This window comes from Chenopodium album, chromosome 2 (genome assembly GCF_948465745.1).
Source record: "Chenopodium album chromosome 2, dcCheAlbu1.1, whole genome shotgun sequence".
Lineage (NCBI taxonomy): Eukaryota > Viridiplantae > Streptophyta > Magnoliopsida > Caryophyllales > Amaranthaceae > Chenopodium > Chenopodium album.
The window spans coordinates 4,873,846-4,888,245 of NC_137835.1; the positions used below are offsets into that span (position 1 = coordinate 4,873,846).

The 14,400-nt window shown below is 35.4% G+C and overlaps 3 protein-coding genes across 3 annotated transcripts; 2 read left to right on the forward strand and 1 right to left on the reverse strand.

Moving 5' to 3' along the window:
• Positions 1-1,212: 1,212 nt before the first annotated feature.
• LOC145580514 (ferredoxin C 2, chloroplastic-like) lies at positions 1,213-5,862 on the reverse strand. Its single transcript, XM_081637755.1, has 6 exons — positions 5,571-5,862; positions 5,406-5,469; positions 2,653-2,741; positions 2,008-2,076; positions 1,716-1,760; positions 1,213-1,578 (listed from the first exon to the last, which is right to left on the reverse strand). The coding sequence occupies exons 1-6, from the start codon at positions 5,790-5,792 to the stop codon at positions 1,534-1,536; spliced, it is 534 nt and encodes a 177-aa protein (XP_081493881.1). The 5' UTR covers positions 5,793-5,862; the 3' UTR covers positions 1,213-1,533.
• Positions 5,863-7,413: 1,551 nt separating this feature from the next.
• On the forward strand, positions 7,414-13,006 carry LOC145580530 (ruvB-like protein 1). Its single transcript, XM_081637756.1, has 12 exons — positions 7,414-7,649; positions 8,128-8,316; positions 8,459-8,590; positions 8,782-8,931; positions 9,193-9,348; positions 10,847-10,981; positions 11,186-11,251; positions 11,346-11,452; positions 12,096-12,195; positions 12,314-12,405; positions 12,495-12,564; positions 12,657-13,006. Exons 1-12 carry the CDS (start codon positions 7,569-7,571, stop codon positions 12,744-12,746), a joined length of 1,368 nt encoding a protein of 455 aa, XP_081493882.1. The 5' UTR covers positions 7,414-7,568; the 3' UTR covers positions 12,747-13,006.
• Positions 13,007-13,352: 346 nt separating this feature from the next.
• On the forward strand, positions 13,353-14,364 carry LOC145580546 (uncharacterized). The gene is made up of 2 exons (XM_081637757.1): positions 13,353-13,569; positions 13,905-14,364. The coding sequence occupies exons 1-2, from the start codon at positions 13,483-13,485 to the stop codon at positions 14,217-14,219; spliced, it is 402 nt and encodes a 133-aa protein (XP_081493883.1). The 5' UTR covers positions 13,353-13,482; the 3' UTR covers positions 14,220-14,364.
• The last annotated feature ends 36 nt before the right edge of the window (positions 14,365-14,400 follow it).

Sequence of the window (14,400 nt, forward strand, 5' to 3'; positions counted from 1 at the left end):
ATAAGACCATTCTTTAATTAAAGTCGTGTCATTTTAGTTTTCAATTAATTTTTTAAAATTATTATACATGTCATTCTATGGGCAGGGCAACGTCAAGCCTTACGTACTAGTGGCTTGGCCGTGTGTCTGTGCCTAGAAATTACATACAGAGTATTTGACACCAATGCTAATCTCTATTCTTTTTCTGTAGTTTGGGGCTTAAATATCTTAGGGGTTAGAATTCGAAATTATTTGGTAATTTTGGATCCTTCTGGTTTTAAATATTCTCTAATCATGTTCCCTATAGAAGGTGATAGGGGTGAAGAGGAGTTGAATGATGTGCTAGATCTTATTATGCATTTTAGGGTCCTGAAGAAATTTTACCTATGGTGCATGAATCTGAAAGATGAAAGTAATCTATTTTCTAAGCAAATATGTTTGATAAAACTTTGTCATTTTATATTAGAACCACCAAAATCTTATGTTTTGCTTTATTGGGTAGTAAGGATAAGGAAACCTTTTTCTGTGAGCTTGCCACTTCCCTAAAGTTTAACCTTGCTTTGTGTTCTGGAGTATATAAGCTTGACATGTTTGCTCTAGTAATGGAGGTCTGGTCTTTTGTGCTGGAATTTGATCCCAGAAATACGTGAAAGCGTTATAGAAAATCTTTTAGTTCGAAGGAGATGAATAAGTTCGAGGAGAGACTATGAAAGATTTAATTTATGCAGCAAGTACAATCTTCATAAGTTTGAGAAGAGGCTTAAGACGCCAAGTGTTTGAATGAGGAAGTGTCTTCTGAAGCAATTTTAAATGCAACTTTTCCATGGAGAGGACTCACTCTTCCATAGAGAGAACAATGTCTCTACTAATGTCACCACTGTGATCTCCAACAATTTACATCCATTTCAAGACTAGGTGCAATTTAAGGAGGGACTGAAGGATAAAAAGAAGGAAGGGAATGATGTTCCTAGTCCTCCCAATTCCTTTACTACTGTAACATTGAGATTTCAAATGGAAAGGAAAAAAAAAAAATAGGGAGGGAGTACAATATTTAGACGTGTTTATGATTTGCGATGCAGCATAGGAAACGCTAGTATCTATATTTTTGTTTACTATGTAATACGTAATAAATTACTACTCGTAGAATCTATTTCCATCAGAATATTTCAAGATTCCAAAATGGGACAAACAAAAGAAAACATAGAGATGAGTACGAAATAAAACAATGTGATGCAAATCTGAACAATTGTAATTACGATTGTCATTAAGCACTTTAATAAGAGCAGAACATGCACTTATAAGTTACACATGGATTACATCAGAATAATCTGTTGTGAGAAAAGTACTTCTAACTATCGATTTTCTTTTATGCACTGGAGACAGCAAGACATGAACTCCTTATCATTACACGCATACAATATTGATAGTATGAAGTCTCTAAGCATTTATGTGAACTTGCTGAACTGATGGTCAGATGATATCACACACCTGCAAGCTGATAAGGGAATTAATACTTGAGGAATGTCGACAGCCCAGAGGAGACTAGGACCCCTTCTATTCATCAGCCAAGGCCAACTCCAATGCATAATCATCCCTTTCCTGCACATGATTCACGAGGAGCATTATCGAGCTGTAGAAAGTTGAGGATCACTACCACCATTATGGCTTTACATCTCTACCCCACCACACCCCCAAGTATACAACAATGTAATAATGGATTACATTTGACAACTTACAATTGGACCACGGGCAAAATATCTCCCAAACTGAAGCCAATATACCTGCAATTATGATATATATTTCAGTCCAATCTGTCTCAGTAATTACCAAGAACAAGCATGAAGCCTAAAGCTACCAATACAAAATATAAACATCCCTGTTAACACTTGGTTTACATATAAAATAGTACAAGTGGGTGAGGAATGTGGAAGTAAAATGGATAGTTACAAGAAAAAAAGAACAATTACAAGTGAGAAAGGGAAGGACAAAGAATGGAAAGTATAGCCTTCCTGAAATATTGCCCATTACCTCATCCTCGTCCTGTGTTTCTACTTCAAGATCGGATGATGGGAAGCCCACACACAGTAGTGCATAGCCCTGTGACAAAAGGAGGAAAGTATGAACAATCCAAAAGCAACTCATTCTTTCGGCTAAATAACTGTAACACACAAGTTACTGACAGGTTTGTCACATAATTCTAATGTAGCCTCATAAATTCAATCAGGAAGTTAAGAGTTAAGCTTGGAGTTTCTAATACTATATCTGTCCTAAGCTAAAAAATGATATACTAGCTGAATTCATTGAGTCAAAAATAAGTATAATATATCCTATCCAGTATCAACCCTGCTTCTCACAAAGCCATCAGAATATGATTGAAAGCAACTATTCAGAAATTGATTGAGATTCTTTCATATAGTAATTTTATGGCTTCTTATCAGTCAAAGGATCCTTATCTCCAAGTCAAACTTATACCCAGACAATCATTTTACGGTTTTACTAGATATATAACACCTTCAATATATAAGTTTTTCACCTACTATATTTCCACTTATATAGAAAGCCTACAGCTTGTCATGGGTTCAATGTATTCAGTCCAGCGATGTTGACGTGAAAATCCACACAGACACATATACAAGTGTACAGCAATAAACTTGTCTTAGCTTGACATACTACCTGAGATTTTAATTCAGCAGATATTCCAAGTGCCTCAGGTTGACGGAGTTGTCCAGATTTGACACGGACAGCACAGCTAGTACAACAACCTGCAACAGAAGTATTTGATAAATGTGCTTGTCAGTAGCAAGGGCTACAATAACTGAGATTACAACAGACAAGTGTGTATAAACTGTAAACCCCTTCTACTATAATCTAATCCTATATATATAGAATAAGAAAGGATTCTTGTATAAGATCAAACTATAATTAGGCACCTCAAGTAGTGCTACCTGCTTCATTTATAGTCTTCAGCCAGTCTTATATAGGACTGTGAGGTCACACATATTTCCATACCTCATTTAAATATCATCTTGATCTTACAGTTCACTAGTTTTATTCAAGGCTTGCTCAAAAAAAATATGTTGAGTACAATGACCAAGACATTCCTCCCTCCATCTTTAATTACCTATTCACTTAACTAGTTTTTGGATTTTCTTATTTTTATGTTTTATCTTTTAAAATATCAACGCATAAAATGTTTTCAATTCAAATTACTGTGTGACATTACTAACTAGTCACAAATTCATGCAGCAACAACTAAAAAATTCTTAACATATGTGCTTAACCTTAAAAGATACACAGTACTCTGTACTTAATAAGGAAAGGATAGATCTCAATTAAATTGAAGGTTTTGCAAGGCAAACAAAAATGTAAAATGAGAACAATAACTTAACCTTAGGGAAGCATAAAAAGTGGAAGTACTGTTAACACTCCCTTGTTCACATAGCCTAGTTCATTGATTAAGTAGTAACAACTACATAAACTTCTTCTAGTAGATGGCCTTTAAACATTTGCATAGAAGAATACAAGAATAGTTGCATTTTGACTCCTTGCTTTTATAGATTCCCTATTAGTCTGCAATCCAACACGGCACACACATTTTTTATGCTACAACATGGTTTTTTTTATTGAACATTACATTGCCACAATGGAGGTTGCCCATCCAATGAAGATTAGTAATGCACAAATAGTAATGAAGTATGATCTTAAAATGAGTAAAGTTTATATATTTGATGAATTATTTACCGTAAAATCTCCATGACAAACAGTTTATTACATGCATTTGGCATGGAATAAATCAACAACTATAAAGCCTTATTTACCAACTTTGTCAAATGCTCAACTAGCTTTAAACCTTGTTTGGTAACTAGTTGTTAGGTGATTAATATATAGTTGATTAATATAGTAACTGGTTTGACTAGCTAGTTATATAAACTTATTTGACTAGCACTCTAGTAGGTTGAAAATAACTTATTGTGTAAAAGAGTTTGGTATATAATTGTTTATTGTTAGCTGTTTCAGTGTATTAAATACCCAAAAAGCCAATAGTTCAATAAGCTAATTTTAAAAAACTCTTATAATGAGCTTTATCTAAAAGAGCTTTGTGAGCCCAAAAATCTCTCATAATAAACTATTTACCAAACACCCAATTTAGCTTTTTAAAATGGTCAAACCTCTAAGGGGGTGTTTGGTATGAAAATTTGTAACATACGAAACGTAAACAAATAAGTGTTTCCGTTTCTATTAGTTTGGTATGAGCTATAAGTAACAAATACCGTTTCCAAAGGGTAACAAAATCCCCCAAATTGTTACCCTTATCCAACTAGTGGAAACAAAATGTGTTTCCCTCCTCAATCATAAACTCCTCAATTTGTTTCCATTTTATAAAGATACCAAACATATATCAAATGTAACGTGTATCATTACCCTTTCCCTTACTTTTTTTTTTTTTTTTTGAGAAACCCTTACTTATATAAATCCTTTCCATTCCGTTTACGGAATTTATACGAAACGCCCCCTAAAAGTGCTCAATAAGCTAAAAAATTTCCAATAGTCTCTTTACCAAACACGATCTTAATGTCCAATCAACCGGACAAGACAATTCCCACAAGTGTGACGAAAGTGTTAATTTATTGGCAACAAGTCGTTGGATGTGTGTGTGTGTGTGTGTGTGTGTGTGTGTTTCTCTCCTGAGGTCTCAAGTTCTCAACTGAAACGACACGTAATTCATTACTTCATCAAACCAAAGCAAAATTTAACAGCAGCTTATGTCAAAGACAATTTATCCCAGTATGACATACACTGATACACATAAACAGAATTACAGCGCGTGCTCAACTCAAGGGCTAATTACCAAGTATAAGACTTGAATGGTACTTGTGACAAAATCACATGACTAATGTTTACTTTACGCTTTGTTTGGATAGCAAAGAAGGAAGGAAAAGAAGGGGAGGGAAAATGGAGGAAGGGGAGGGAAAAGAAAGGGAGGGGGAGGTGAGCTCCATTTTCCCTCCAAATCTCTCCAATTTTGGAGAGATTAGGGTTATTATAAAGAAAGGGAAAATGGATCCCTCCCTCTCCTTCCCCTTCCTTCCCCCAATCTTTTACCCAAACAAGATATTTTGTCCCCCTCCATTTCTCTTCTCTTCTTTTCCTTCCATTTCTTCCTATCCAAACAAAGTGTCAGGCAATTAGGCCGAATGTTCTTAATAGCTTCATATAGTTCACAACTTCACACTCATTTCCAGAGAATCACATGAAAGCTCCTAACTATGAACAATATAATTTATTTATTTTACTCAAAATTGGTGAAATAACCTAAAAGTTGCAACATTTCATCACAATTACTGCATTAATTAATGATAATTCCTACAAATTCAAGCAATTAAAAAATCAGACAAAATTCTTTTAAAAAGAATAAAACACAATACCGTGCCTGCAAGCGAAGGGAAGCTTAATATCCTGATCTTCTGCAGTATGCAATATATATTGATCCTGCAAAATTAAATTCACAGAATAAATATAAATCCAATAATAATAATTTTATTTTTTTACTTCAATTTTGTTGATAATGGATTTTTAAGTAAGTGAACTACCTCGGGAACTAAGAACTCGTGAGTTAATCCACGTTGCCGGTCATGGACGGTGATTTTGTGAGTCGGAATTGACGCAGAAGTTGAACTTCTTCCGTTGACTTGCGGCGGCGATTGAAGTTCCGACGTCGTATTGAGGCGGCGAAAGCGAGAGAATTGGTGGTGGAATGCCGGTTTCCGGTGAAGTGGGACCCGGAAACTGGGAAGTAGAGCTTGAAGTTCCATCTCTTTTTCAAATGTGTGGGTGAACGATTGCGCTAAGATAACTGTAACGGATTCTCTATCTTTTTTTTTTTTTTTTTTTTTTTTTTTTTTTTGGTACCAAAAACTTAAAATTAATATTTGGGCTGTTGTATGGGCTGGTCCGCTAGTGCCCAATTTTTTATCCAACTTAAGAATGTTGATTGATTTTTTTTTTTTTTTTAAGTAAGATACAGGAAAATTAAAAAGTAAAAAATAAGAAAATTTACATCCATAAAGGGGTCGATATCTTGATGGGTCGGGATAGAATAGCTTAGAGAGGCAACATAATCTGCAACTCGATTTCCTTCACAATAGATGTGCTGAGAATCAAAAGCTGAGAAAGACTTTAGAATCCTTTTGATGTCATCCATGAGCAGAAGCAACTTCCAAGGGCAGCAGAATTTTCCTTGCAAAATATTAATAAAGTTACATTTTCTCCTTCAATGAAAATATAGGAGATGTTATGGTTTCTTGCTAAAATAAAACTATTACGAAGAGCAATAGCTTCAGCCAAGAAGGTCGGACAAGAGCCCAAATTATAAGTGCGACTAGCTATGTTGTTACATAGGTGGTCACGAAGGACCACACTGGCCGTCGCCGAGTTATGTAAAGCAGAGCCATCAAAGTTTAGTTTACAAAAACCTAGAGGGAAAGGGGACCAAGAAATAAAAGAAGTTGATTAGGACGTAAGTATAGGGAAAGGTAAAGGAATCCCCTACTATCAAATATTTTGTATTTAGTAGGGTTTTAACTCATGATCTTAACAAAGTGAGCTCCCTATCAACTCTACAAAACTTTGCTGGATAATGTTTAATTATACATGGTTGAATTCATGCATTAATATGTATGCCAAATTTAACTATGACAATCACTATGCAACAGAGATAATACGAGTATATTTAACGAGTATACATCAATAATAATTTGTTTGATTAGTGTATTTTTTTTATATTGGAAACGGATTCGATTAAACTGATGCCGTTACCGAGAGTTTTGGTTAGAAGGCTTGATAACAATTATCATTACCTGATGATAATAGTTACCTCTCAAAGATTTAGGGTAACAAATACCCTAACCCTCCTCAAACACAAACAAAGGGAGTAAGTTATAAGATCTCTTTTCATGATCAAACCAACAAATAAAAAGATAATAGTTAAATGATTCCTTTATCCCCTCTTATTTATTTCCTATAACTCCTATCCATTCCATTTTAATTATTCTAATTTTGAACCAAACGCCCTCTAAGGACTTGTTTTTTTAGCTTAATTACAGTTTAATTCAATTCAACTCCAATGAGTCAATCAGCTCAGTTCAGCTCCTAATTTCCTTCTCTCATAAATAATTCATTTTATCTTTATTCAGTTAAGTTCAGCCCCAATCAATTTAGTTATTTTTAGTAAATCAGAACAAGTCCTAAAAGTTTATTTACAAAAATATAAAGGGACAAACACATTAAAAAAAAAATTATTATAATTTTCTTTAAAAAATAAAATAAAAAAATGGAAGGAGCAAGAGTCCAAAAAAAAAAAAAAAAAAAAAAAACATAAAGGCCCAAAAATGTGGATTTGTTGTTGCCCATAACCAAAAAGAAGAGGAAAAAAAAAAAGTAAAAAATCTAAAATTCCCTCTTCTCTTCTTTTCCTCTTACGCCTCTCACAAACTCAGACAATCTGACATTTCTCTCTTTTCCGGCGAGCTTAACCTTCCAAACCGCCATCACCGCCGCCGCAGTATTGAAGGTTAACGGCGCAGTCGAAAATGAAGATAGAAGAGGTTCAGTCTACTACTAAGAAGCAGCGGATTGCCACTCATACCCACATTAAAGGCCTTGGCCTCGATGTACGTTTTCTCTCTCTTCCCTAACCTTTTCCAATCTGTGAATTCGATACTTTTTAATGGGTTTTTTTCCCCCTTTTTATCTTCATTTTTTTTTTTTCCAAAATTTGAATTAGGGCGGGGTTTTTAGGGTTTAGGGTTTTAGTTCTTCAGTTTTTGCTTTCAGGGTTTAATGTCCTTTTAATTTTTATTCGCTAATTCTTGTATTAGATGGTCTGATTGTTGAACCAAGTTTTTAGTTACACCAAGAAACATTTGAATTTAAGCAAAATAAGGAAAAAGTTTACAAATTTGCTGTCTATGAAAACTGGGAAGGGGGGATAATGTGTAAATTAAGAAATTCGAGCTTAATTGCTTATTGCAAAGTTTGTTTGAGCATCTGTTAGTTCATTATCAGTTGCGCTTCCTTTACGAGCTTATATGAGTATAGTGTTGTGCTTTTAGTGTTGGAGTAATGGGATGTTTAACATCTTTTGTATAGGCCAATGGGAATGCAGTTCCGCTGGCTGCTGGCTTTGTGGGTCAGGCACAGGCAAGAGAAGCAGGAGGGCTCGTAGTTGATATGATACGACAAAAGAAAATGGCCGGTCGAGCTTTGCTTTTTGCTGGTCCTCCGGGTACTGGGAAAACTGCATTGGCCCTTGGTATATCTCAGGAACTTGGGAGCAAGGTAATTTCATATATTGCTGAGTTCAGTCATATGGGTGTTTAGAATTTGATTCATTTTTAATGTGGATGTAGATGTGTAATTTCTGAAAATTGGCCTAGCTAAGCATTACAATTATATCGTTTGGTTTATATCTGACTTGCAGGTTCCATTCTGCCCTATGGTTGGGTCAGAAGTTTACTCATCAGAAGTGAAGAAGACTGAGGTCCTAATGGAGAACTTTAGGAGAGCCATTGGTTTACGTATCAAGGAAAACAAGGAGGTTTATGAAGGAGAAGTGAGTCTTGATTTGTAGTGTAGCTCTATTTTGGTTCAACTTTTAGCTTCTATCGTGATGATTTTATGGTTGTATCTGCTGTGTTCACATTCGTTCATAAATATATATAATAGTCCAGGCGTGAATGCTCAACTTCTTGAGATAAATTATTTGTTTGAGATTCTCTTACACTTCACCTACTTGCATTTTAGGTGACTGAACTCTCCCCGGAAGAAACTGAAAGTGTGACTGGTGGCTATGGTAAGAGCATCAGTCATGTAATCATTGGGCTGAAAACTGTAAAAGGAACCAAGCAATTGAAGCTGGATCCAACTATCTACGATGCTTTGATAAAGGAAAAGGTATATCCATCTCTTGTTCATGGATATTCTGCCATATCTTGTCTATGTTGTCATTTTGCGTGTTCTTCTCTATACTCCATTTCTTCCGTAACCTCAGTCAAAAAGGAGAATCTTGTTAGCTCTTTAATTGTTTAATTTTAGGAAGAGGGGAGGAGGTTGAGAAGATGCAGAGTATTGCTGTACTGGTTTAAGCAAAACTACACTGCTTGTTGTCTTTGATTAATACTCACCTGGATCTCTTATATCTGTTTGTGGATGCAGGTGGCTGTCGGTGATGTTATTTATATTGAAGCGAACAGTGGGGCGGTTAAGAGAGTGGGGAGAAGTGATGCTTTTGCCACAGAATTTGACCTTGAGGCAGAGGAGTATGTCCCACTTCCTAAAGGAGAAGTTCATAAAAAAAAGGAGATTGTACAGGTTTGTGATGTGATGGTTGCTTCTGATTCCGCTGTTTATTCCTTGTAGTCCTGTGTCATAAGTCATAACCCGTAAGCTGTATGATACGATGGCAATGCAAAATGGATCTATAAGAACTGAAGTGAAATGTGTCCTTACTGTAGTTGTGAAATTGGGACATGTTTAACTTTCCTGGTCCATACACATTACACATACATAACAACGTAATTAACATATTATGCATTTCTGTAATGCGGTATTTGAGTAGATTTAAATGTAATGAGGCTTTAAAAGTTTTTTCAAGGTTTTTTCATTTTGGATCTTTGTGAAAACCTATTGTATAGCCTAGATTCTGTTTCTGTGTTTACAGTGTTTCAATGCTTCTCCTCTAAGAATGATTACTTCCTAGGATTGATTTTAAGATAGGAGATGTCTTCATTGAGAGTTGAGACAAATTTTGATGTCTGCCTGACTAGGAGAAATGTTTTCGCCGCCCCCCACCCCCAACAAAAAAAAAAAGAAAAAAAAAAAAGGAATATCTCAATTTCATCAAGGAAGCAAGTCTTATATGAGGATCATTAAATGGATTTGAGTCATTGCTCTAAGCAAGTCTTATATGAGGATCATTAAAAGGATTTGAATCATTGTTCTAAGCACCATTGCGTACACCATCACCCCAACTGAAATATGTACTACCTATGTTTCATATTTTTTGCAACTTTGGGGTATTATTTGTGAGATATAAAATATTCCAAAGTTGCAAAAATTATGAAACAGAAGTAGTATAAAATTCTTGGTGTCACAGCAAATGGGAAACCCTAAGTGATAGAAAAGACCAAAGGATAATAATTACCCCTAGCCCTTTTGAGAGTGAGAAATGAGAGATGGTGATCTGATAGAATAATAGGGCACAAGAGAGGGTAGGTGCAGGAGACTAGGAAAAATGCAAATAAGAACAAAATGAAACGTTGGTGAAGGGGGACTTCTCTCCCGTTAACTGGAGGGAAGAATATATGAGTTTGAAACAACAAGGAATTATATTGTTTATTTACTTATACTTGTATTTTACTACAATAAAGAGAGAAGTATCGCAAGAGGACAAGGTATTCTCGTACAGAAGCATGAAGAAACTAATTACAAATCAGCCCAGTCCTGTCGGAAATCCCCCATAGATTAATCTTTAATCTTCCAGCTATTGTTTATTCATTTGACTGGGCTGTTGTTATTATTGCTGTAAAATTGATGAACTGCTGTAAAAAAAAAAAAATGAATGATGAGTTGTTACTATGCTACGATAGTAATATTAGTGAACTCTTCTGTCCTGTATAAATTATCAAATTTTCCTTTCTGGAATGTTCCCAAATTGTTGTTCAAATTTCATTTCCATACAATAAATTTTTTTTACTTCATAAAGAGAATGATGCCTGCAAAATCCTAATAGACTTTTCCCAAGATTCTCTTGGTTTGCATAGGCTGGATGTTCTTGGTGACATTTTGCTTAATTTTGTTTCCCTGCCAGGATGTTACCCTGCATGATCTTGATGCAGCAAATGCTAGGCCACAAGGTGGACAAGACATATTATCTCTGATGGGCCAGATGATGAAGCCTAGGAAAACAGAAATCACAGATAAGCTACGTCAAGAAATTAATAAGGTACTAGCTTTTGTATGCTTATATTGTAGTCTTGTGTTCATATACTTGTAATTCTGTGCAATAATAATGCTATTTTATTTTTTATATTTTTGTAAGTGCTTCTAGATTCTATGGCATATGTCCCTATAAATTTTAATGTATAGCTGAATTTTTAAATCTAAAATTTTCCACCGAAGACTTAATTTCTTAGTTCTTCCTTGTCAGGTTGTTAATCGATATATTGATGAAGGTATTGCGGAGCTTGTACCTGGAGTGTTATTTATTGATGAGGTGCTTATTTTGAAATTTTCTTATAGCTTGATTTGTGCAGAATTCAATTGTATTGTATATTTGTATCCCATGATTTTGACAGATATCTTGACAGGTGCACATGCTGGATATCGAATGCTTTTCATATTTGAATCGAGCATTGGAAAGCTCGTTATCCCCAATAGTGATCTTTGCAACAAATAGAGGAGTATGTGATGTGAGGTATGCATCTTAAAGTACAAATGCCTGGGAAAATCTAGAAATCTGTGAAGAATTTTTTGCATAATTTGTGAAGATTGAGGATTTGTAAACTACTGTGTTATGCTATGACATTGTCTAAGAACATAGGCTGTCAATTTTCCGGGGTTCCTCCAAGTTAGTCCATACTCCATAGTGAGCAACAATTTCACTTGTTTCTCTGACTTGCTTGTCCTAATGCTCTGAAAACAAATCTTTGATTTGCTTTTGCCTTTAATAAAGATACACTCATACACACATGCTGCCCATATGAGAGAAATTCAGGCATATATCCAATTGAGTGAATCGCTCATCTTGTTGGTAAAAGAGAATATAAATGTTGAAACTTGCCGTATTTGCCTAATCTTGCAAGAAAGGATGGGATATACATGTACCTGATTACCTATTTTTTTGGTTTTGGTGTCAGAAGTTGTTAACGTTGACAAGCTTGTGCACTGCCTAAAGATATTTTGGAAACATTTGTTTTATCATAAGGTTGTCATGCCTTGTTTACTCCTTGTGCTGCTTCATACTGTCTTCAAGAAATTTAGTGAAGAGATTTGTAACAAAGATTAAGCAATTGGATTGTGTTGTTTTGGATTTGACTGGGTTTTATTTTTTCAAACAGAGGAACAACAATGAAGAGTCCTCATGGAATACCTGTAGACTTGTTAGACCGGCTATTGATAATACGAACAGAAACTTACGGTCCTGCTGAGATGATCCAGGTCCTGTAATCTTCATCCGTACTTAATTGCTCTTTGCACAAATCACTAATTTTTATCATTCAATCAAATTTTGCTTTCTCTGATTTTGTATTTTGTTCCTGGTGTTTCCATTTACCAGATTTTAGCAATCCGTGCTCAAGTGGAGGAACTGGTTGTAGAAGAAGAAGGTCTAGCTTACTTGGGTGAGATAGGGCAGCGAGCATCTTTGAGGTTTGCTTTTCTACTCTCTTCTTTTATATATACTTTTATTTTCACTCTCGAATCTCAAGTGTGACCAACTCTGCCCTGTGGCTCAACAGACATGCAGTTCAGCTGTTATCACCAGCAAGTGTGATTGCCCGGATGAATGGCCGAGAAAATATATGCAAGGTATACCAGCTTTCCAATACCTTTATATTTCAAGTAACTTTTATAAATTTCCTGGTTACACGTACTTACAATACTATTTGTGCAACTTTTAGGCGGATATTGAGGAAGGCGATTCATTGTATCTGGATGCCAAGTCTTCAGCAAAGCTTCTGCAGGAGCAACAGGACAGATATATTTCATGATGCATTTGAAGCCATTAGATTTCTGTAGTTTAGCTCTGGAATGTATATTTCAGATCTGGGAGGGCGGGTGACTTGTTGAATGATTAATTTCTTTGGTGTGCAAATTATATGCACTGCGATTCACTCGGAGCAGTACTGCATTTTTGCCTTGTAGGAGCTGTACTTAGGGCATGTTGCATCATGTATCAAAATCAAACAATCTCATGCCATTGATGGTTAAACAGTGCATATAATCATGGGTTGATTCCAGACCTTTTAAATTGTTTGTACTGAAATTGATATTGAGAGCTTTTTGTGCATATATATGAGGGCAGAAAAAACTGTTGACACTAAGGTGTGTTAAATTCGCTTTATTTTCACTTATCTGAAATTATTAAAACTGGCTAAGATTCAGACCATCCTGTTAAACCGCCTTTCAAAGATATGTACTAAAACTTCCATCTAAATAGACATGTGATAAAACCTATCAAAGGATCGATGACAGATTGATTTAACTTATCTTTCATTCATTCATCAAGTTAAACACCACCTATATAGCCTGCATGTCCAACACGTGGCATGAACCGCACAAATTTCATCTTCTATAAAAAGTATATTAGTGTCCTTTAGATTGTCTTCAGTTGATAGTTATCTCGTTTATATATCAAACTTTTAATTGAGATCCAACGACAAGCATTATCAAACTCAATATTGCAGTTAATTTTATTTTGATTTGAAAAGCAAGAAATCTGTGAAGATGCAATCAGCAAAGCATAAGGTTAGCAACATGGCCAGCGCTGCCAAAGAGAAGATACAGGTTGCCAAGGCCAAAGTTGAAGAAGAGGTATCCGTTCTTTTTTAATTGCAACATTTGAGTTTTACGATTACCAATAAACGAAAGTTTCCTTTTGTTTGTCCCATTTGAAATCTTGTAAAATTCCATGGCAAATGCCAAATGAAATCCAACTAATTAACAAATCAAAACATAGTTACGTGAAATCTTGTTAAATTTGTTTCCAATTTCTGGTTTCTGACATGATCCTAAGTAGTTTTAACTTCCACCGAGTGAGGGATAGCTGCCTCCCGGTTTCAGGAGATCTTGGAATTGAAAAAAAAAAAACTTTCACCCGTATGTACTACTCAAACTTATGAAATCTAACCTGGATATTGAATTGGCAGGCACAGCAGGCAACAGCGAGGACGAAGGAGGAGAAAGATATAGCGACGGAGTTGAGGAAAGTGAAGGAGGCAGAAGCCAAGGCGGATCTGCACAACTCAAAAGCGAAGCACACAGCAGAGAAACTAGATGCAAAACAACTAGGACATCATTACCATATGCCTGGAACTGGCATAGTTACTGGTGCTGACCATATACCTGTTAAAATTGGCAATCAGCAGGCTTATGGAGCAGCTGGCAATATACCCGGAACCAGAACCACAACTACTACTACTCATGACCATGTTCAACCTCCACACTACAATAAGCATCTCTAAGCTGGATGGCTTGTTTAAAATCCCATTTCGCGTTCTTTCTTTGACGTTTGTAGGATGGTTTAATCTTCTATTACAGTAGCAGTGTGTTGTAAGAATGTTTGGAGAATGTTCATATATAATACGCAGGTTTTATGCCTTTGTTTAATTCAAGGGTTATTAGAAGTTCTTTTGCATCTTGTTA